This window comes from Anomaloglossus baeobatrachus, chromosome 4 (assembly GCF_048569485.1).
Source record: "Anomaloglossus baeobatrachus isolate aAnoBae1 chromosome 4, aAnoBae1.hap1, whole genome shotgun sequence".
Taxonomy (NCBI): Eukaryota; Metazoa; Chordata; class Amphibia; order Anura; family Aromobatidae; genus Anomaloglossus; species Anomaloglossus baeobatrachus.
The window spans coordinates 187,879,045-187,902,520 of NC_134356.1; the positions used below are offsets into that span (position 1 = coordinate 187,879,045).

At 51.1% G+C, this 23,476-nt stretch overlaps 1 protein-coding gene across 1 annotated transcript in view; it reads left to right on the forward strand.

The window, feature by feature from the left end:
• STK32A (serine/threonine kinase 32A) overlaps positions 1 to 23,476 on the forward strand; it is a 374,739-nt gene that overhangs the window by 345,562 nt on the left and 5,701 nt on the right. The window contains exon 12 of the mRNA XM_075342342.1: positions 15,355 to 15,419. Coding sequence (XP_075198457.1) covers positions 15,355 to 15,419 — 65 coding nt within the window. The remainder of the gene's footprint in view (positions 1 to 15,354; positions 15,420 to 23,476) is intronic.

Below are 23,476 nucleotides of genomic sequence, written 5' to 3' on the forward strand. Positions count from 1 at the left end.
GATGGATAGGACTAGCAAATTGAACACTTGAACACTTAAAATCCTGAAGATAGCTATGAGGGCACTTAACTTAAGTGCTTTTTAATTCTGTTCAATAAGCAAAGCATTAATTACTTTGTAAATGATCAGCAACAACAAAAATCAATTCCAGTTTACCATTTTATTATTAATTGAACGTGGCTTTCCTTCACAATAGCTTATAAATTACATATCCAGTTTTGTAAATGGTGAAAATTACAAGTGTGACGCCCTGGCCAGCCAGGTAGTCACACATAGGGCCCCACATTACACCGTTCCCTAACAAGATGACAGCAGCCAAACATATAAAACCCTATAAAACCCTAGTCACCCCCCTCAGTGCTTGATGGACACACCAGGGGGCGGAACCAGGCAGTTGGAAGACGCCCACCGAGGAGTCTCAGACAGCCTGGGGCGGGAAAGTTTAGTCTAGTCGGGAAGTTCAAGTCTAGAGGTCAAGAGGAGAGGTGTGAGGGCTGGAGCTGTGTGCAGCTCCAGCAAAGGAAAGACCCAAACTGAACCGGTGCCAGGGTAGGAGCTCTGGTGCTGTTGGCTAGGAGGCAGATGGCGGTCTCCATCTGCAGGAGCCGGGAAGACGGCTTGGTGGAACCGAGGTGGACCGGGACAGGGTAGTGGCCCGCCAGTACCGACCCGTGGAACCGACTCGGAAACCGGAGCACAAAGGGGTGTACACAGGGGTACCTGAAGCTAGGTCCAGAAGCTACTGGGGGCTAGCTAATTAACTGATTGGACTAGAGGTCCTGTCCCATCCAAAGTCCCAACAGAAGGCAACAGCCCCCCAACGAGGGGGATAGAAAGCCACCGCCATGGCACAGAGATCCCACGGGCCAGCGTCTGCGGGCAAAGGGCTCCTCAGGCAGCCAAAAGCCGGGAGCAGACTCCTGAAGTTGCAAGCGCAGGTAGTCCACCATCATAAACAGGTGCAGGAGAAAGGCAGAGACCACCAACCGGCTGGGGGACAAGACTGCAGCCGGCTGCGGGCACCGACCACCATCACCTTGGTTTATCAGAGACTCGTGTGTTTACTAATTGTGAGTACATCAGTGCCCTCCGGCCGCCCGTCTCCCTGCACCGCCAAACACCCACAACGGGTCCCGGGGCCACCATCCCTGCCCACGAAGGGGTTAACAACTTGCTGCGCAACATCTCCCCCCGGGCGCCCTGTAACTGCAGCGGTGGTGTCTACCTTCACCACATCCCATGGGTGGCGTCACGAACTTAAACACGGCTCTGGCCGTACACATACGTCCCCAAACCGCAAACCCCTTTTTGATCGACGTGACCGCAGGACCCCCGGGTCCGGAGACCCTCGAGCCACCCACTGAAGGTCCGGATCCGAGCGGCTCGGCTGCCGAGCATGGGACGGTACACAAGCTACTTACTTGTTATTTTACATTTCTTCATTCACTACCCATAAAGTCATTTGACAGATTTGCTTTAGTATATCCAAGTATGTCAAGTACGTTTTATACTCATGGAGTGCGTCACTTTCCATCATTCTGGTCATTGTTGTACTGGTTAAAAATGTAAAAAATTGCCTCTGATGAATCTTGTCAGATCTATTTTATGTTATACTCACTGTACTGATCCCTCACATTTTCTAGAAAATTAGCAGATCTTTTTTTAAAAGAAAAGAGAGAAAACTTTGACAGCCCTTTTTGAATGTGACCTATGCCATTTGACACTTTCTTATTTGACACTTGGGTAAAAGTTGAATTCTAATCTATTCACACTATATTTGTATTGGACGGAGATGCTGTACAACAGGAGGATTTCCTTATATTTACTTCTGAGAGATGTCTCTGATCAACGCCAATGTTTAGCCAGTATATTGAGGAGTAAAAGAAAATAGAGGTTCTTGGTTGTCTGCGCTGTGGCTGGAAAAATAGTCGTTCCATACTGTGGTAGTTTTGATAGTAGGTTTATTACGCACTTTTAAAGTTTCTACCAAACTCTTTTTTTAAAAAAAAAAAAAAAAAATGCCTACATACAGAGTATTGCAATATAAAAGACAAGTATCAACAGACTATAATTACCAGCATGCACAGTAGTGATAATACCACCATACTGATCATTAACTATGGTTAATTACTGATATCAGGACAGGACTGATATCACCACCATTCAGTGACCATGTGACGCCCTGGCAAAACCAGGTAGTCACAGAAAGGTGTACATCCTCCTTGCTACCATCAAAACCCACACACAGGTACAACACACAGCCATTAAACCCTAGCCACCCCCTCATGATAATAGGGACACACCAGTGGGCGGGATCAGGCGGATGAGAACGCCCACCTAGGGCTCCTGAGGTGTCAGAGGCGGGAACACAAGAGATCAGTTTTGACAGCTGAAGTGTGGAGAGCTGATGTGCCGCCCCGTGCTCGGCTGCAACCGAGCCGCTCAGATCCGGGCTCGTTGGTGGGTGGATCGAGCGTCTCCGGACCCGGGGGCCCCTGCGGTCACTCCGATCTAAAAGGGGGGTTGGCGGTCTTGGGACGTAGGTGTATGGCCGGAGCCGTATTTTGATTTCGTGACGCCACCCACGGGATATGGTGAAGGTGGACACCACCGCTGCAGTTACGGGGCACCCGTGGGAGATGGTATGCAGCAAGTTGTTAACCCCTCCGTGGGCAGGGATGTGGCCCCGAGATCCGTTGGGGTGTTTTGGCGGTGCAGGGAGATGGGCGGCCGGAGGGCACTGGTGTGCTCACTATTAGAATGAAACACTCGAGTCTCTGGTAAACCAAGATGATGGTGGTTGGTGCCCGCAGCCGGCTGCAGTCGGGATCCCCCACCCGGTTCGTGGTCTCTGCCTTTCTCCTGCACCTGTTTGAATTGTTGGGCTGCCTGCGCTTGCAGCATCAGGAGTCCACTCCCCAGCTTGTGGATGTCGGGAGAGCCCGTTTGCCCGCAGACGCTGGCCCGTGGGATCTCTGAGCCTTGGCGGTAGTTTTCTATCCCCCTTGTTGGGCTGTTGTCTTCTATGAGGGACTTTGGGTGGGAAAGGACCTAAAGTCCAGACCGCAATCAGTTAATTAACTCAGTCCAGTAGTTTCTAGACCTCGTTTCAGGGTCTGAGTACCCCCTCTTGTGCTCCGGTTTCCGAGTCGGTTCCCCGGGTCGATACCGGCGGGCCACTACCCTGTCCCGGTCCACCACGGTTCCACCGAGCCGTCTTCCCGGCTCCTGCAGGCAGAGGCCTCCGTATGCCTCCTAGCCAAAGGTGCCCGGGCTCCAACCCTGGCACCTGTCAGTCTGTCACAGGCCTGTCACACAGGCCTGACCTCCTCCACTCCACTCTTAAACTGCTCTCAGACTAAACTGTCTGTGTTTTCCTGCCTCAGGATCTCTGAACTCCTCGGTGGGCGTGCCAACCGCCTGGTTCCGCTCCCTGGTGTGTCCATCCAGCCCTGAGACTAGGGTGACTAGGGTTTAATGTGGTTGGCTGGGGTTACCTAGTTAGGGACTGGTGTAATGCGGGGCCCTATCTGTGACTACCTGGCTAGTCCAGGGCATCACACCGACAGCAGAGTGGTCAGGGTTCGTAGCCCTTGGACTACCCGGCTAGGTGGCAGACAGTGAACGGGGCCACAGGCGACGGAGATTCGGTCGCGGGAGACCTAAAGTGGACCGGGGCAGGGATGTAGCCCGCCGGTACCAACAGCCGGAATTCGGTCCGGAGACCGTGCACAGTCGGGGTGCCTGGACCCTAGGCCGAGGAAGGTTGCAAGCCCCCCTCCAATTAACCAGCCGGGGACAAGCTTCCAGACTTTGTCCCATTAACTACCAAGATAGAGCGAAACGGAAGCCCAACACGGGGGATAGGGTGTCCGTCAGAACCCACTGAAATCCCAAGGGTCATCTTTCGTGGGCCACTCACAGCTCCCAACACAAACAGTGGACTTCTCCGTTCTAAGCGAAGTCGTCCAAAAAGGAAAGGAAAATACAAAGTGCAGGAGGAAGGGACACCTGTTCACTAATCTGGGTGTGGGACCAGAATGCGCCCTCCAAAGGCAACCGGCCACTGACACCTTGATTTACTTTTGGACTTGTGTGAAATTACTGAACTGTGAGAACACCATTGTCTCCCGATCCAGCCCGGCGCGCCACCTCCAGCACCCAACCCCAAGTCCCCGAGACTACACCTCCCCTACCCATGGAGGGGATCCCATCTTGCTGACCTGCTCCATCAGCCCCGGGCGCCCCATCACCAGGCAGCGGCAGTGCCACCATCCCTCACCGCAACCCACGGGTGGCATCACAGACACAACACCTCCCCTGTAAATATCCCTTTCCGACGGTTGTGAGGACGGGCGGCCGTGCGAGCCCGGGGTCTGGTCACCACTCGAGCCGCAGCAGCGAACCCGGATCCGAGCAGGCCCCCAAGAGAAGAAGTGGCAGCAGCCCCCGCCCGCAACAACCCAAACCTGACATCACAAACAGGATTCCTACCCCATCTGTAGATGACGTGCGCCTTGCTTCAAATTCCGTGAACTGTAAGAAAATGTTGAACGGCCGACATCTTGCCCGCCATCTTTGGCGCCAAAAACAACAACACCAGCATCTTCTTCCCAGAAAAAGGGGCAAAGTTGAAGCCCCGCCCCCTGGGAACGCGGGCGGAAACCGGTGACTCCCAAGACAGGAAGCGCAAAGGACAGTGGGTCCCGCGAGACTGCTGTGGAAAAACTAAGGGGTAAAGACTGGAAGAATGTCGGCACCTGATGACGACAATGGAGCGGTGGCTCCCGCAGCGGTGCAGGATGACAGAGAAGCAGCAGGCCCCACTCTGGTCGCAGGAGCGGTGGAGCTTGCGGTTCTGCCAGTTACCCAAGTTATGCTGATCACCTTACCTTACGTGCCCGGCGCTGCCTGGCTACCCCAGTATGATGGTCGACCCGATAACCTGCAGGTATTCAAGAAAAAGTTATGTACCGTTCTTGATATGTACGCCATGACTGGCAAGCAGCGCGCGTCAGTGGTGCTTGGACAGCTGACCGGCGCCGCTGAGCAAGAAGTAGAAACTTGGACTAATAAGGACCAGGTCTCAGTAGCCGCCATATTTGACAAGCTGCAAGTAGCCTTTGAGACCCACACAGAAGCGGAGCTAAGGATGCAGTTTTACAATTGCCGGTAGCATCCACAGGACAGCATCAGAGACTATGCCTTAAGGCTACAAACCGCTTTGCGCACCCTGAGGCAGGTGGACTCTATCAATGAGCCCAAGAGTAACAAAATGCTGGTGGAACAGTTCCTGCAGGGGCTGGGGTCAGCGAAGGACCATAAACAGCTGCGGCTGTGGGCCCTGGAGCATCCGGACTTAAACTTCACAGTCCTGAAGGACCGGGCCATCAAGGCCTTACAAACCCCGGAAGCTAGTGACTCTGTCCCATCGCCCTGGCCAGCTGACACTTATCACTTATTGATGAAGCCTTCCCTATTAGCCCTGACAGCACCCGCAGTACCAACAGCACCCCCTGGAGCTCCCGATGATCTGTCATCTGTCTATTTCAACAAGGACACACTACTAAGAGATAAAATCAACGGGGACTCCTACCTTTCATTATCGTCTGTCTTTTCCTAGTTTGATCATTTTATCAGACGAATACCTTCGGCTGCTATGTCTAGGGAACGGAACCAAATGGGTTTTCTTTTACTATATTAGGCTACTGCCGATAATCATCAACATGTATACAATCCACTAATGGTACAATCGAATGCCATGGACCAATGACCAGTACAAACCCAAATCCACACTTAAAACAATAGCAGATTGGTGTATAACGCAGAAAAAAGACTTAAAATATAACTTTTAATAGATTTATGTTACGTGACCTAGGTCCATTCTCTTAAAAGACGCACTAAACGAACATGTGCATTACACAATGGACCACCAAGCTCAAATGGGTCCAAGTGTATGCTGTGACACAATAAAAGGGGACTGACCCCTAACCAAATGTACTAGACGTGCTATACAGTTGTCTTACTAAAGGACCAACAGTTGTCCCATTCTAGGACCAAAGAACTCAATCTCCAACTCACAATAAAGAGATATAGTTTCCTAGACCTATGGGAATCGCCCATCAGATGAATGTATAACTAAATACAGGACTAGAGATGAGCGAACCGGTCGCGGTTTGGCTCGAGCTCGGTTTGCTGAACCGAGGTCTGGTTCGAGTTCGGTTCGGCGAACCACTCGAACCCATAGGAAACAATGGGAGGCAATCACAAACACATAAAAACGCATTATAAATGTACACATACAGTTAATAAACATTGCCATAACACTTACCTGTCCCGGGATGCGTCCTGCACTCTGTCTCCCGCAGCTTTTCCATCGGTAATCGCTGCATCCTTCGGGAACACCAGCAGTGATGCAGGACCTATCATGACGTCAAAATAGCCATGTGACCAGTCATGTGTCTATTATCTCATTGGCTACAGATGGGTCACATGACTATGACGCGTCATGCTAGGACCTGTCAATGCATCTCTCTGTTACATGGTGCACGTTTGTGTATCGCCGTGTACCGGCGACATGCTCTAGCACACGGTCGGCTCCCCGGTCTACTTCCCCGTTCCCTTAAGGTACCGTCACACTAAGCAACACTCCAGCAATCCCACCAGCAACCTGACCTGGCAGGGATCGCTGGAGCGTCGCTACACAGGTTGCTGGTGAGCTGTCAAACAGGCAGATCTCACCAGCAACCAGTGACCAGCCCCCAGCCAGCAGCAACGTGTGGAAGCGATGCTGCGCCTGGTAACTAAGGTAAATATCGGGTAACCATACCTTGGTTACGAGCGCACACCGCTTAGCGCTGGCTCTCTGCACACCTAGCCACAGTACACATCGAGTTAATTACCCGATGTGTACCCTGCTACGTGTGCAGGCAGCAGGAGCCGGCTTCTGCGGACGCTGGTAACCACGGTAAACATCGGGTAACCAAGAAGCCCTTCCCTTGGTTACCCGATATTTACCTTCGTTACCAGCGTCCGCCGCTCTCAGCTGTCAGTGCCGGCTCCTGTTCTCAGCACTCCTAGCCACAGTACACATCGGGTTAATTACCCCATGTGTACTCCGGCTACGTGTGCAGAGAGCGGGAGCCGGCACTGACAGCTGAGAGCGGCGGACTCTGGTAACGTCGGTTACCAGCGCACACCGCTTAGCGCTGGCTCCCTGCACACCTAGCCACAGTACACCTCGGGTTGATTTTACCTGAAGTGTAGTCTGGCTATGTGTGCAGGGAGCAGGGAGCCGGCACTGGCAGCGTGAGAGCGGCGGACGCTGATAACGAAGGTAAATATTGGGTAACCAAGGAAAGGGCTTCTTGGTTACCCGATGTTTACCGTAGTTACCAGCGTCCGCAGATGATGGCTCCTGACCGGTTGACACAGCCGGTCAATAACGGAGATCACCGTTGCCATAGCAATGCGCATGGTAGCGGTGACGGTGACGTCTCGCTACCAGTACGCAGCGGCACCGGAATCATGTGATCAGAGCAGAGTTGCTACGGCAACCCGTGCCACCGCTTACAGCCAGGAGCCTGTGGTCACTCTCACAGAGTGATTTCTGCACGGAGCACAGCGTCCCTTTCTCCCATGCAGCTGTGCTGTCTGATGTAGCAGAGCTGCATGTGTTGAAGGAGAAAGAAGACAGAAGAGCAGGATCGTGGAGGGGTGACAGGGGGTAATAAAGATGGAGTCTCTAATGTGTCTGTGTATTTATTTCTATTAAAGTATTTTTTCTCTGTGTGGTGTTTTTTTTTAACCCTTTATTGGAGATTCTTAATGGCCGGGTCAAACGTGCCTGACATTAAGAATCTCTGACTTAAGACTAGCTAGTAAAACAAAGCTAGTATTAACTCATTATTACCCAGCAGCGCCACCCGTCTTCAGGGCTGCTGGAAGAGTTGGATACAGCGCTAGATGATGGCGCTTCTATGAGAGCGCCATTTTCTGTGGCGGCTGCGGACTGCAATTTGCAGCAGAAGGGCCCAGAAACTTCGGGCTAACCTGTGCTGCGGATCCAATCCCCAGCTGCCTAGCTGTATGTGGCTGGACACAAAAATGGGGCAAAGCTCACGTCGTTTTGTTTTTTTTTAATTATTTCATAAAATTCATGAATTAAGTAGAAAAAGGGCTTCCCTATATTTGTAGTTCCCAGCCGGGTACAAATAGGCAGCTGGGGTTGGGGGCAGCTGTACCTGCCTGCTGTACCTGGCTAGCATACAAAAATATGGCGAAGCTCACGTCATTTTTTTTGTAGTTTTTTTGGCAAAAAAAATAAAAAATTCTTCCCTGGATTTTCCATTGCCAGTGAAGGTAACACCAAGCAGTGGGGGTTAGCAGCCAGTAGCTGCTTGGATTACCCTTAGCTAGCAATACACAAAATGCAGTGGGAACCCATATATATATATTTTTTTAATTATTTATTTAAATAACTAAAAACAAAAAGGGCTTCCCTGTATTTTGATTGCTGGACATCACAGTGCTGTAAAAATTATTCTTTAAAAAAAATGACGTAGCGCTCCGCGGTATTTTTGATTCTCAGAGTAGATAAAGCAGACAGCTATGGGTTGCCACCCCCATCTGCCTGGCGTTACCTTGGCTGGCAATCAAAATACAGGGAAGCCCATTAATTTTTTTTATTTAAAAAAATAGTTAAAAAAAAAAAATTAGCCAGCTAGGGTAAAGCAGACGGCTGTAGCCTGAAAACCACAGCTGGCAGCTTTACCGTGGTTGGGGATCCAATGTGGAGGTCACCCTAAGCTCTTTTTTTATAATTATTTTATAAATATTAATAATTACAAAAAAAAAGTAGGGTCCCCCCCAAATTGGATCACCAGCCAAGGTAAAGCGGACAGCCGTGGTCTGGTATTCTCAGGGTGGGAAGGTCCATAGTTATTGGTCCTTCACAGCCTTAAAATAGCAGGCCGCAGGCGCCCCAGAATTGGCGCATCCAGTAGATGCGTCAATCCTGGTGCTTCACCCCATCTCATCCCGTGCCCTGGTGCGGTGGCAAATGGGGTAATAAATGGAGTTGATACTAGCTGTAAGGTCACCTGACATCAAGCCCAGCAGTTTGTGATGTCATGGCATCTATCAGATACCCGACATCAAAAACTGTCAGCACTAACAAAACAAATAGATGAAAAAAAATGTATTTGAAAAAACACTCCCCAAAACATTCCCTCTTTCACCAATTTATTGTAAGGAAAAAAAATAAGGGGGTCCCACGATGACTCTGGACCGTCTAGAGTATGGGGGGACATGCTCAGGGAACGTATCACCCATTTTCTAGGAGTGCAGACCCTCCATGTGAGGAGTATGGGTGCAATGAATCTGCACCCACTCTCCCCGGGTCCACAGCAGGAGAGTCCATGTCGTAACTTTTGCTACCAAAGCTGCAATGTCCTGCTCATGAGGTAAGGGCATGCCTAATCAGGAGAACTATTCTACATTTCCAAATATTGGTATTTGCTGATATTATTGCTATTCCACCTACTATATATTGGGGATAGGATAATGGAGATGGAATACCCCTTTTAAGTCCAGTTATCCAGCTGAATGAATACTAAACAGAGCTCGCTATTTAGACATGCTTTCTTGTGGCATATAACGGACTCTCATGATTGGTAGTCGTTCAGCAGGGCAACAGAAATAGCAAATCCCTCCATTTGTAAATGTAGTATAGCTCTCCTGATCAACTATGTTCCTTACCTCATGAGCAGGGCATTGCAGTAGCTTACAGATGCATGGTTACCACCACTCACTATGTCTGAACACAGGAAGCTGAGCTGACAGCCACTCTGTGGATGCGGCAGCGTCTATTGTGAAGGAGGGGGCCGCGGGGGATCAACGCTGCACAGGTACCGTGGGACACCGGGGAACACCGGTGGGCTTATAGGGGGTGACCTGGCAGGGCCTGGGGAGGAGTTTTCTTTCGCAAGTGTCATGGCACATGCGACAGAAAACAGAGTAGTAGGGTGAATGCGGCCGGCGCGCTGCTGTGCGCGTGGCTATCTTGGATTTTCGGGAGGGGGTCGGGGGGGGCACTTTGGTGACACTGGGGGACCGGAGAGGACCGGGGAGGAGATTTATCTCCCATCGGACATGTTTGTTCATGCCAGATGGGAGAGAAATAATTTTTTTACCAGCGCTGTCATTTACTGTAACATGATCACTGGTATACGGTGTATACCGGTGATCACGTGGGCGGGGATCGGAAAAACCGACCTGAATCATGATCTCCAGGGTCTCAGCTACCCCTAAAAGCCTGGAGATTTTCTGACGCTGGGGGGCGCTATTCACTTATTTCTGCCTGCTGTTTATAAACGGCAGATTAGAATAAGGCTAGATTCACACGACCGATCCGTTTTTGTGGTCCGCAAAAAACGGTCTGTTTTTTTCACGGGTGCATCCGTGTGGCATCCGTTTCCGTTCCGTATTGTTAGGTCCGGGTGGTGGATCCACTGGGCCGTGCACCACACCGGAGGCCTGGGTGCACGTTAGCTGGAGCACTAGCATGGCAGGGACTGCGTCCCGCAGGGGACGGGTAGAACAGTCACTGGGGCTTCAGAGTTCCTGGAGACAGTGCAGGAATCCAGCACAGGTGCCGGGTAGGAATGTCAGGCAATAGTATTGATCACAGGACACGGCACAAGGGGGACCTGAGCACCTAGCTTTCAAGACAAGGCTTACAGACACGTTGATCAGGCCCTGCCCACATGGCAAGGCCAGTCTTATATACCCAGCACAGCCACATGTCATATCCTGCTGCAGCAGTGCTGGGCCCATAAGACCAGGTGAGTGGGCGCGGCCCGACCCTATACAGAAGCATGAGTCAGACACATGAGACTGGGGACAGGACACAGGAAAGCACGAGCGGGAGCGGCAGCCGTGACCGGTGGACACGTGGACCGCATCAGTGGGTAAGGAGCGGTGCCATGCAGGTGCGACCGGATCAGTGGGTAAGGAGCGGTGCCGAGGCATTGGGAGCGTGACACGTATACGGTCCGTATGTCATCCGTTTGTCATCCGTGTGCCTTCCGTTTTTTTGGCATACTGCCAAAAAACTGAAGGAGGGAAAATACATAAATTTTCCCAGGATCCATACCTTCATCCTACATGAGGCGGTCACATGTTCACTCCAGTGCCATTTTCTACTGCTTTTCACAGCGTAGAGCGCTCTGGTAATTTTCTTTTGCTTGTACACTTCATATCAGTCTTTTCTGTCATTATAATGGCAGAAAGACACATAATGTCCCACTCTCCTGCATTTTGTAATTTTGCACCCTTTGGTGCCTTTCATGTGGCACTAAGGGGTGCTTAGCCTTGTATTTACCAAAATAAATAAATAAATTTAAAAAAAAATGACGTGGGGTTCCCCCTATTTTTGTAGCCAGCTAGGGTAAAGCAGACGTCTGCAGCCTGCAGACCACAGCTGGCAGCTTCACCTTGGCTGGTAATCCAAAACTGAGGGCACCCCATGCTGTTATTTTAAATTAAATAAATAATTTAAAAAAAAAAAACACGTAGGGGTCCCCCCAAAATTGGACCAACAGCCAAGGTAAAGCGGACAGCTGGGGTCTGATATTCTCAGACTAGGGAGGTCCATTGTTATTGGACTCTCCCCAGCCTAAAAATAGCAGGCCGCAGCCGCCCCAGAAGTGGCGCATCCATTAGATGTGCCAATCCTGGTGCTTCGCCCCAGCTCATCCCGTGCGCTGGTGCGGTGGCAAATGGGGTAATATATGGGGTTAATACCATATGTGTAATGTCACCTGACTTCAAGCCCTGGGGTTGGTGAGGTCAGGCGTCTATCAGATACCCGACATCACCAACCCAGCCAGTAATAAAAAAAATAGACGACAAACACATTTTTATTTGAAAAAACACTCCCCAATACATTCCCTCGTTCACTAATTTATTAGAAAGAAAAACAAATCCAGGTCTGCTGTAATCCAAGGGGTTCCCATGACGATCCATACCATAGTCACTGTCCCAACCAATGAAGAACAGAATGTTCCCCATTGGCTGGGAGAGCAATGCAGTGACCTGAGCTAACATCAATAGGTCAGCCCAGGTCACTGCAGGGCATGACAAGTGCTGCTGTCAGGAGCGAGGTACATTACCTGCGGTGACGATCTCCTGCACTGCTGACAGCAAACCTGTCACTGAGTTCAATGACCTTCACAGCCAAGTATCGTGATAGCCTGTGACGTCACCGCTAGTGACAGTCTCGGGCTGCAGTGAGAGATCTGAAGCGGCGGCCATGGAAGACAGTGTCAGCGCTGAGGTCGGGAGGGCGGGACTTCATCACCGCAGGTAAGCCGAGCGGGGTAATGTGTGCAGAGTGGCAGGTGGGCGGAGCCTAGCGGGGCCATGTGTGCAGAGTGCCAGGTGGGCGGAGCCTAGCGGGGCCATGTGTGCAGAGTGCCAGGTGGGCTGAGCCTAGCGGGGCCATGTGGGCAGAGTGCCAGGTGGGCGGAGCCTAGCGGGGCCATGTGTGCAGAGTGCCAGGTGGGCGGAACCTAGCGGGGCCATGTGTGCAGAGTTCCAGGTGGGCGGAGCCTAGCGGGGCCATGTGTGCAGAGTGCCAGGTGGGCGGAGCCTAGCGGGGCCATGTGTACAGAGTGCCAGGTGGGCGGAGCCTAGCGGGGCCATGTGTGCAGAGTGCCAGGTGGGCGGAGCCTAGTGGGGCCATGTGTGCAGAGTGCCAGGTGGGTGGAGCCTAGCGGGGCCATGTGTGCAGAGTTCCAGGTGGGCGGAGCCTAGCAGGGTAATGTGTGCAGAGTGCCAGGTGGGCGGAGCAGAGCGGGGCCATGTGTGTAGAGTGCCAGGTGGGCGGAACCTAGCGGGGCCATGTGTGCGGGCGGCGGAGTGCGAAATGGGTGGAGCCTAGCGGGGCCATGTGGCGCTGAGGACGTCTGTGCCGGGACTGCATGGCTGGGGACAGGTGAGTGTGAGTGTGTGTGTGTACATTCCGCGTGCAGGAGGGGGCGGAGCGATCTGAGTGGGGAAGTGTCGGCTCCCTGCACACGTAACCAAGGTAAATATCGGGTTACTAACCAAAGCGCTTTGCTTGGATCCCTGATGTTTATCTTGGTTACCAGCTTACCGCAGCCTGCCAGCGATGGCTCCCTGCACACTGTAGCTGATAAAAGTCACGCTTTTGCTGATAGAACCGTTCTCGAACGTAACTCGAACTGTCGAGCTTTTAGCAAAAAGCTTGAGTTCTAGTTCAATCTAGAACACCCCCCAAAATAACTCGAACCGCGAACTGGAGAACCGCGAACCACGAACCGTGCTCAACTCTATACGGGACCAGTACATATTAGTAACACACTGAGGAGAGCTGCCTTCATGAAAATGATACTTATCAATCACTCATTACATTATATAGCAAAGGAACGCTCTCACCCATGTGTGTAGCTGTGATCCCAGCAGGATTTCCCACATTCATAGAATCCCATTCATAGAATCGGATGGTGTAAATGCTTCTGACGCGTTTCTTCTGGGCAGATTCATCAGGGGAGCAAAACCCTTATTTGCTTAAATTGCGCCAAAACAGCCATATAACATGGTCACCGCTTGCTGTGCTGTGGAAGACATATAAAAAAACCATGGCTAATTATAGCCACTGAACAAACTACTGCGCATATTAACATGCTCTAGTGATCAAATGATCACTTACCACTTCCAACAGTCCTCAGTTCATCTGTGGTGTGCCATACCTGCTCACCGCTCCAAAACCGCCCCTTATATGGACAACCAGAGCAATGTGCTGGCAGGGGACGCTAGGTTACTTCCGGGTCCGCCTACTTTTACAGCGTCATCCATCACTACATCCCCATGCTGCTGTGGAATGCACTGCGTGCGCTTCACACGCAGAACACTTCCTGAAAGCCTGACATCAGCCCTATCATGACCCCTCCCACTGTCTATATTATTGTCTGTCTATTAATTAGAACTATCACTGTCTGTCCTGCCTTGTTTTTCCGTTGATATGTGGTTTGATATCTCATCTATATAATGTAATGAGTGATTGATAAGTATCTTTTTCGTGAAGGCAGTTCTCCTCTGTGTGTTACTTATATGTACTGACCCTGTATCTAGTTATACAGTCACCTGATGGGCGGTTCCCATAGGTCTATGAAACTATGTCTCTTTATTGTGAGTTGGAGATTAATTGAGTTCTTTTGGTCCTAGAATGGGACAATTGTTGATCCTTTAACAGGACAACTGTATAGCGGGTCTAGTACATTTGTTTTGGGGTCAGTCCCTTTTATAGTGCCACAGCATACACTTGGACCCATTTGAGCTTGGTGGTTGATTGTGTAATGCTTCATGTTCGTTTAGTGTGTCTTTTTAGAGAATGGACGTAGGCCATTTTACATAAAATTATTAAAAGTTATATTTTAAGTCTTTTTTTCTGCATTATATACCTATCTGCTATTGTTTTATACCAACGTTTGTGATGTCAGGAATCTTTATTCCATTTACAGTGGTATCTTGCTATCTTGTTTAGTTCCAAATCCACACTTAGACACTGATCACATCACAAGCACATAGTTCACAAATGCATAGGCAACTATCCCAGTTTTTGGACCAGACTATGTAATACAAAATAACTCAGCCAGAGTGGCGATAGACCAAGCTCACAGAAAAAGTAAGGCAAGCTTGTAAGAATAAGCTTCTTACCTTATGCTGCAGCTTTTAGTATTACTTTTTCTGTAGAATCCATTATCACTCGAGATCCAGATAGTATAATGTCTGTCTGGTTCCTGTTTAGATGCCATGATTTGTGAATGAAATACACTCTTTTATTTGAACTCCAAATTCATAAGATTTGCTTTACGAGTGCTCTGGGAATTATAACAGCAGGCTACCTAGTGTGGTGTATTGAAGAATTCTATTTTAATAGTGCATGTGACCAGTTAAAATAGTGTTTCAAGCAAAGAACAAGGTCCTTCTGAACTATGAACCAATAAAAGCAATAGAGGAGAGAATAGAAATGTGAATTTTTACCACCTTTCAGTGTTACTTGATCACCATGACATCATGAAGTTATAAGGCAAGATGGATACCATAAGAAAGAAATGGATTCTGTTCTCTCACAAATAAAGTGCTTATCTATGGCAGTCAGTTCAAATGAAAGAGACTTGTAAAATAGTGGACAACCCCTTTAAGATAAACTTGGCTACATCTCTATTTTAGTGTTTATATGCAAGTAGAAGTAATTTTTAACCTATTAAATGTTGTATTCTTTTCTTTATTGCTTTCCCGCCTGGATTGTATTTGGTAATATTGAAGAACGGCAATTTGCAAAAACACTTAGATACTGTGGAGAGAGATTTCATTGTTTTCAACAGAGAGAAGTAAGTATAGAATGATACTTGTTGTATATGATAGCCTAACTGTTTGTTTCCTTATGAGTGTAAACATTAAGACCTTGATTTTTATATTTTATTCACATACAGTGCTCATCATAAATGAGTATACCCTTTCTTGAAAAGTAAAATTTGTACTATTTCTTACTATCTACAAGAACAATTTCCAAAATCTTTATAAGATTGAGATTCATTGAACTGGTCTTAACCAACATGAAAGCTAATAAGTCTTCAAAAATGAATATACCTCATATAAAAAACTACTACATTTAGTATTTTGGGTTTTTTATGTAGGTAACATGCATTTTTCTTATTCATTTTTTATAAATGCATGGTTCCTACTGAGAAACATGGTAAGTCTCCATGAGTGCTGCTGGTGTTGGGAGCTATATTTCTGATGGTATCATGAATTCACAGATGTACTGCTCTGTAGTAAAAAAGAAAATGTTACCATCACTCCATGTGTCGCGGGCGGGGAGGAGGGTGTCAGCACACCGCGCTCACCCCTTCTGCTCGGGTCCGGCAGTTGCTCCTGGTGGCTCGAGCTGCGGGCCGGATCCCGGGGTGCCTCGAGCGGCACTCCTCGCCCGTGAGTGAAAGGGGGGGTTGTTTGTTGGGGTTATAGTTCGTGACGCCACCCACGGTTGTGGTGATTGCACCACCGCTGCTCGGTGTGGGGGTCCCGGGGATGGTGATGGGAGCAGCCAGGTGTTGTGTTGCCCCTCCGTGGGTAGGGGTTGGTGATCCCGGGGCCCGGTGGAGAGATGTAAAGTGTAGGGCCTGGAGGGCGCAGGGGCGCGGGGGCAGTGCTGTGCCTTGCGGCACTATGGTACTCACTCAGCCTGACACGGACACAGTTTGTACGGTAAACCAACGGCTGGTAGGACGGTCCCACAGACGGCTGCACCTGCACTCCCGGTAGGTGACGGTGACTTCTCTCTTCCTTGCACCTGTGTGGTCTGGTGGTATCGGTGGATTCCCTCCGGTTACCCGCTCCCCGACTGCAATCTGGGCCGGAGGAGCTCTACACTTTGCCCGCAGGCGCTGGCCCTGGGGAAACTGGTGCCTTGGCGGTGGCGGTGTCTCCCCGTTAATGGTCGGGCTGTTGCCGTCAATCGGGACTTTGTTGTTGGGGGATCTGCGTCCCCGTCACTGACGGATTCGGCAAATTGGGCGACTCCTAGCCTTGCCGGGGTCCGAGAGGCCCCTGCCCTGGTGCTGACTGTCCTTCGGAACACTGCTCCAGACCACCGGGCACACAGCCAACGGGGTCCTTCCAGGAACTTCCGAACTGTCCCACTCCGGACAGTCACCGCCGTCGCTGACCTTGCTGTTCTAGCCCTACACACAGCTGGGCTCTCAGGCTTTGCACTCTCTCTGCGCTGTCTCCACTTCTTGCTTTCCTCCTTTTCCACTTTCCTTTCCTTACTTTCACTTCTGGTTGTTTACTCTAGCCCCTGCCTGGGCTAAGCTGCTTCTTTACTCAAGCCCCTGCCTGGGCTAAGCTGCTTCTTTACTCAAGCTCCTCCTGAGCTAAACTGCTTCTTTACTCAAGCTCCTCCTGAGCTAAACTGCTTCTTTACTCAAGCCCTGCCTGGGCTAATCTCTGCTGTTCACTCGTTCATGTCCCTGACAGTTCTGCCTGGTTACTTCCTGCCTCCAGAGTTGTGAGCTCCTTGGTGGGCGGAGCCAACCGCCTGGCCCACCCCCTGGTGTGCATCAACAGACTCTTGGAGGGAGGCAACAAGGATTTCTGGTTAGCAGGTGTGCCTACCTGGAGTGTGGGGTGTAGTGGTGTTGTTATCTGTGTCCCCTGGCTTGCCCAGGGCGACACATTCCCCCTTAGCAAAATGCAGACCGTCCGCGGGCTGCCGTCCTACACCGGTTTTATTTTTCTGTAAAAAGGGGATAACAAGGGTTAATCAAACATCAATAACATTTTTAATCATAAACTCTTCCCAAACGGGAGGCACATTTACTTTAAACGTTTCAACGGTGTACGGTCACGGTTTCCGTTCTCTCCCACCCAAGCAACCTGGCCCTGATGCTGCCCCTAAAACCCAGGCAGCACCCCTTGACCCACAGTCCAGCACAAGTCACCCGAGCGGGATCTGTCCTTCCCCTCCAGAGGGTGGCCACCGGTTCCTTTGGTGGCTGGGCCCCGGCCTGCTCTGCTCAGGGCCCTCCCTCCAACCTGCCTCTCCGGAGGCGGTGTTGCGGAAACGGTAACGGTACCCAACATATTTACAAGCCACTAACGTTTGTGGTTGCCCTGCAAGTTCACGGGCTTGTCCATGGATAGTTCCCATGCCAAACTTTAAACGGTCCCCACGGGGACAACGGTGCCGGCTCCTGCCGGTTGCTAATCACTGCAGACAATCAGGTAAACTTCGGTAAATCATTTTTCATTTTTCAAAACTTTCAAACAACAAACAACTCAGTGGTGGTCCCAACGGGGGACGGTGCGACGGGCATCCGCTGCCCTACTCCGGTCCTGCTGCTGCTTCCTCCGAGGGAGGGGGTGCAGAGCTCACCTTGCTCTCCGGGCTGCCCTTCAGCTTTACGTCCAGGGCAAACCACCCCCTCTCTCCGCAGTGCCGAGTGTAACGCACCATGTCCCCTGGTATTAAGTTGCGGCCAGGATGCTCCTCGGGCAGATGGGCATGCACATCCCGCCGGGCTACAAACACCTCGGCCTCCAGGCCCGGTTCGTATATGAACCCGTAGCCCCGGCGGATATCGAAGCGCCGCACCTGCCCCTCGTAGAACGGGCCCCGGACACGGAAGGTCGCTTGCCGCAGGTTCTCCTTTTCCCGGATGGCTCGGGCTACCAGCTCGGCTTTTCTTCGCTCCCTCTCCGCGATTTCCAGGCCCAGCTTGGTCGGCTCCCTGTCCCAGTATGGCTCCGGCGCACGGGTTGAGCCCCGCGGGACATCCAGTACGTTACCCACTGTCAGAAAGGTGGGCGGCGTATCCCGCGGTGTCATGGCCTTGGGCGCTGCCTTGCAGCAACAACCCGGCGCCACCTCAGCCGAGGTGTGGGGGATGGGCACAGGGGCTTTCCGCAGTTGGGCCTTCGGCTCGGAGCGGGTCATCGGCTCCGGCTCGGGGAACTGCTCGGGGACTGTCTCTGGCACAATCTTCGGGGCCTTCCATGGCAATGCCTCCGGCTGGCTTCGGGCTCCGGCTACAGGTCGGTCCGCTGGGGCGGACGGGCTGGGTATCGCTACCGGTTGCGGTGGTAGCGGGCCTAGTGGCGGAGTCACGGCCTCCGGGACGGGTGGCGAAGGAGGCAACGGGGGGAGAGGGCTTGGACCGGGTCCCTCAGCCGCAGCAACCGGTCCCTCCGGGACATAGGGGCGTGGGTCACTCACCCTCCCTTCCTCCGCTTCCTCCTCGCGTCTCCGCACGGCTGCCACAACGTCCGCCATGTCGGTCTCCCACTCCTCCATGAGGAGCTGCATCTTGACCTGCAGCCTTAGGTGGAGCTGCGCGGTCCGGATTTCCACCCACGCTGCGGTTCCCGGTGCGGGGGCCACGGTGTTTCGGGACGGCATCCACATGGTATCTCCACTGTTTGCTTCCAGGAACGGTATTCTGGCAAGGTCCTGGCGTCCCTGCTTTTATAGCGGCGACTACATGCCGCCAGCCGCCATCGCGTCCCCCTTAGCTCTTTCCGGCCCCTCCTCTCTCGGGGCGGGGTTTTGGCCTTCGCGCCTCTACTGCTCGAGAAGACGCTCGAGCGGGAACTTTTCGCGCCAAAGATGGCGGCTTCTGAAATTTTTCTGCCGGATGCCTCCGGCGGTAACAAGTCGCACCTCTACCTGACGGCAGAGCGGTAAGATCCTGTTCGTGACGCCAAGTTGTCGCGGGCGGGGAGGAGGGTGTCAGCACACCGCGCTCACCCCTTCTGCTCGGGTCCGGCAGTTGCTCCTGGTGGCTCGAGCTGCGGGCCGGATCCCGGGGTGCCTCGAGCGGCACTCCTCGCCCGTGAGTGAAAGGGGGGGTTGTTTGTTGGGGTTATAGTTCGTGACGCCACCCACGGTTGTGGTGATTGCACCACCGCTGCTCGGTGTGGGGGTCCCGGGGATGGTGATGGGAGCAGCCAGGTGTTGTGTTGCCCCTCCGTGGGTAGGGGTTGGTGATCCCGGGGCCCGGTGGAGAGATGTAAAGTGTAGGGCCTGGAGGGCGCAGGGGCGCGGGGGCAGCGCTGTGCCTTGCGGCACTATGGTACTCACTCAGCCTGACACGGACACAGTTTGTACGGTAAACCAACGGCTGGTAGGACAGTCCCACAGACGGCTGCACCTGCACTCCCGGTAGGTGACGGTGACTTCTCTCTTCCTTGCACCTGTGTGGTCTGGTGGTATCGGTGGATTCCCTCCGGTTACCCGCTCCCCGACTGCAATCTGGGCCGGAGGAGCTCTACACTTTGCCCGCAGGCGCTGGCCCTGGGGAAACTGGTGCCTTGGCGGTGGCGGTGTCTCCCCGTTAATGGTCGGGCTGTTGCCGTCAATCGGGACTTTGTTGTTGGGGGATCTGCGTCCCCGTCACTGACGGATTCGGCAAATTGGGCGACTCCTAGCCTTGCCGGGGTCCGAGAGGCCCCTGCCCTGGTGCTGACTGTCCTTCGGAACACTGCTCCAGACCACCGGGCACACAGCCAACGGGGTCCTTCCAGGAACTTCCGAACTGTCCCACTCCGGACAGTCACCGCCGTCGCTGACCTTGCTGTTCTAGCCCTACACACAGCTGGGCTCTCAGGCTTTGCACTCTCTCTGCGCTGTCTCCACTTCTTGCTTTCCTCCTTTTCCACTTTCCTTTCCTTACTTTCACTTCTGGTTGTTTACTCTAGCCCCTGCCTGGGCTAAGCTGCTTCTTTACTCAAGCTCCTCCTGAGCTAAACTGCTTCTTTACTCAAGCTCCTCCTGAGCTAAACTGCTTCTTTACTCAAGCCCTGCCTGGGCTAATCTCTGCTGTTCACTCGTTCATGTCCCTGACAGTTCTGCCTGGTTACTTCCTGCCTCCAGAGTTGTGAGCTCCTTGGTGGGCGGAGCCAACCGCCTGGCCCACCCCCTGGTGTGCATCAACAGACTCTTGGAGGGAGGCAACAAGGATTTCTGGTTAGCAGGTGTGCCTACCTGGAGTGTGGGGTGTAGTGGTGTTGTTATCTGTGTCCCCTGGCTTGCCCAGGGCGACACACATGCTCTTAGTAGACGTGCACTTTTCCAACACGACAATGATCGAAATCCACACGTCTGTTGTATTTCTGAAGGAATACAGGGTTAAAGCGATTCGGTGGCCAAGTATATCTGCAGTTCTGAACCCAACCCAACACCTCTAGGGAGTCTGAAGAGACAAGTTAAGCATCACTCTCCATACAACATACAGACTCTAAAAGACGTTGTTCCTCAAGGATGGGAAAACATAAATGTTGCAATATGTCACTAACTTGTTCATTCCATGCCTAGAAGACTTAGTGATGTCCTTAAAAATCAAGGAGATCAAAATACTAAATAGTAGGTTTTGATGTGGGGTGTATTTATTTTTTACAAGAACTAATTTGACTAAAACTGAAGATTTTGTAATTAAAGTAAACTTATTAACCTGACTTTCATTTTATGGATTTAACAAATGTTCTAGGATTCTCAGTCTTGTCAAAATGCAATGTATTGTTCTAGTATTCAGTGAGATATTAATTAAAATCTTAATTTATAAAGGGGGTACTTATTTATGTAACAACACATGGGGGTCACTTTTAACATATCTATGGCATAACTTTAAAGTGACTCTCCACTCTGGGACTGAAAAGTGACTTTATATTACACTGTACTAAGTTGAGTGAGTACCTAACTTCATACTCGATATACTCATAACGAATACTGTCTAATACTCACGTATTCGTTCCGAATAGCGTGTGCAATGCAAGTTAGTGGGGAGAACTCGCAATATAACGAGTAACCTGAATGCCGTACTATTCGTGCGAGTAGTGAATAGTGCAGAATTCGGGTTACTCGTTACATTGCAAATATTTCCAATTGACTTGCATTGCACACTCTATTTGGAATGAATACACGAGTATTAGCAAGTACGAATAGTTAGCTACTCGCTCAACTCTACACTGTACCCTATGTGTGACTTCCGTTTTCTTCATACTGCCTCCTCTGCTCAGATAAGTGTTCCTTGACTCCTGTTTCTTATCCTCAACTGCCCTAGCTTTTCTGTCCTGTGGGATTGGTAAGCCAGGGACGGCATTGTTAAGCCTTGTCACTGCAAATCACATTTCACTGTAGCAGGAAAGAAACTCTGACCTAAGCAGAGGAGAAACACCAAAAATTAGAAAATTAAAGCAAATAACCAAGATAAAATGTAACTCTTATTAAAAAATTAAAAGGACAAGTTACAAGAATGGTGCTAAAAGGGAAACAGAACACAGCAGGAGCAGAGATTAATTGCAACCATACATAGGCTCAAAGTAGCCCCACACCTCTAAACACTGGTGCTAAACTAAATAAATTACAATTTAAATCATATACCCCTCATGCGATAAAGATATAAGATAGAAATAAAGTGCGGTAGTAAGATAATGCTATACTATAGACAAAGAATCAATGATTAAAGCAATGAAAGATTAAACATACCGAGTGGCATCTCCTCCTGCAAGTGCTGGCACCAAGTTCCCTACGCACGTTTCGACTGCAAAGCCCTGACGAAGGCCTTCAACTTGTCATGAAAACCACTTTCCTGGAAGAGCTAATTTGGGTTGAGATACAAGGGACCAATTAATAGCGATGCATCGGAGGAAATAACACAAACAGCTAGTGTCTGTCAGTGTACAAGCTTGTTTGGACTTACCGTATTTTTCGGACCATAAGACGCACTTTTTTTCCCCCAAATGTTGGGGGAAAGTGGGGGGTGCGTCTTATGGTCTGACTGTGGCTGCGGGCAATGTGAGTGCTGCGGTGGAGCGAGTCATCGGGGGCACGAGCAGGCTGTAGCAGCCTGCCGTGACCACGTGGGCCCGCTCATTTAATATGCACGCCCATCCTCCCGCCCATCTCTCAGTGATGAAGTCGGCGCTGACAGGTGGGCGGGGTGATAGGGAATAAACAGCCGGCCCGCATGATCACCCCTGGAAACTGCAGCCTGGAGTGATCATGTGTGGCTGTATTCACTGCCCCCCGAACATCATCATCAGTGCGGGGGGCAATGAATCAGTACACATTACTCACCATTCCCCTGCAGCACCACGGTCTCCTGTCTGTGCCGGTCAGCTGACTTGTGACTAGCGGCGCGCACAGCGATGACGTCATCGCTGTGCGGACATGTCCATACGCAGCCGCCGGCACAGACCACCGGAGGACATCGCGATGCCGCAGGAGGACGGCTGCATTCAGCGGCGCTGCCGCTGACATAGACGGTAAGAGGAGCGGTGCTGCAGGGAGTGAGGTGAGGTGAGTATGAACGTTTATTTTTTTATGTGCCACAGGATGCAGCCATACACCAGGATGGTGGGGGTATAAGATCAGGATAGGGGTTTATTATGAGCAGCATGGGGAGTATATGAGCAGGATGAGGGTATATAGCAGGCTGGGGAGTATATGAGCAGCATGGGCAGTATATGAGCAGCATGGGCAGTATATGAGCAGGATGAGGGTATATAGCAGGCTGGGGAGTATATGAGCAGGCTGGGGAGTATATGAACAGGCTGGGGAGTATATGAGCAGGCTGGGGAGTATATGAGCAGCATGTGGAGTATATGAGCAGCATGGGGAGTATATGAGCAGGCTGGGGAGTATATGAGCAGGACAATACCCCATAATAGTGTCAGCAGCAGATCCTCGCCCCATATGTGTGTCATGACCACATTTTCTGCTTAAAATTTTATTTTCCTATTTTCCTCCTCTAAAACCAGGGTGCGTCTTATGGTCAGGTGCGTCTTATAGTCCGAAAAATACGATAGATTCCAAGAGAGAAGTATTTGTTACATCCACAGAAGAATGGGATGTCTTAGTACTTGTCCAAAAGGCGTATAAGTTTCACAA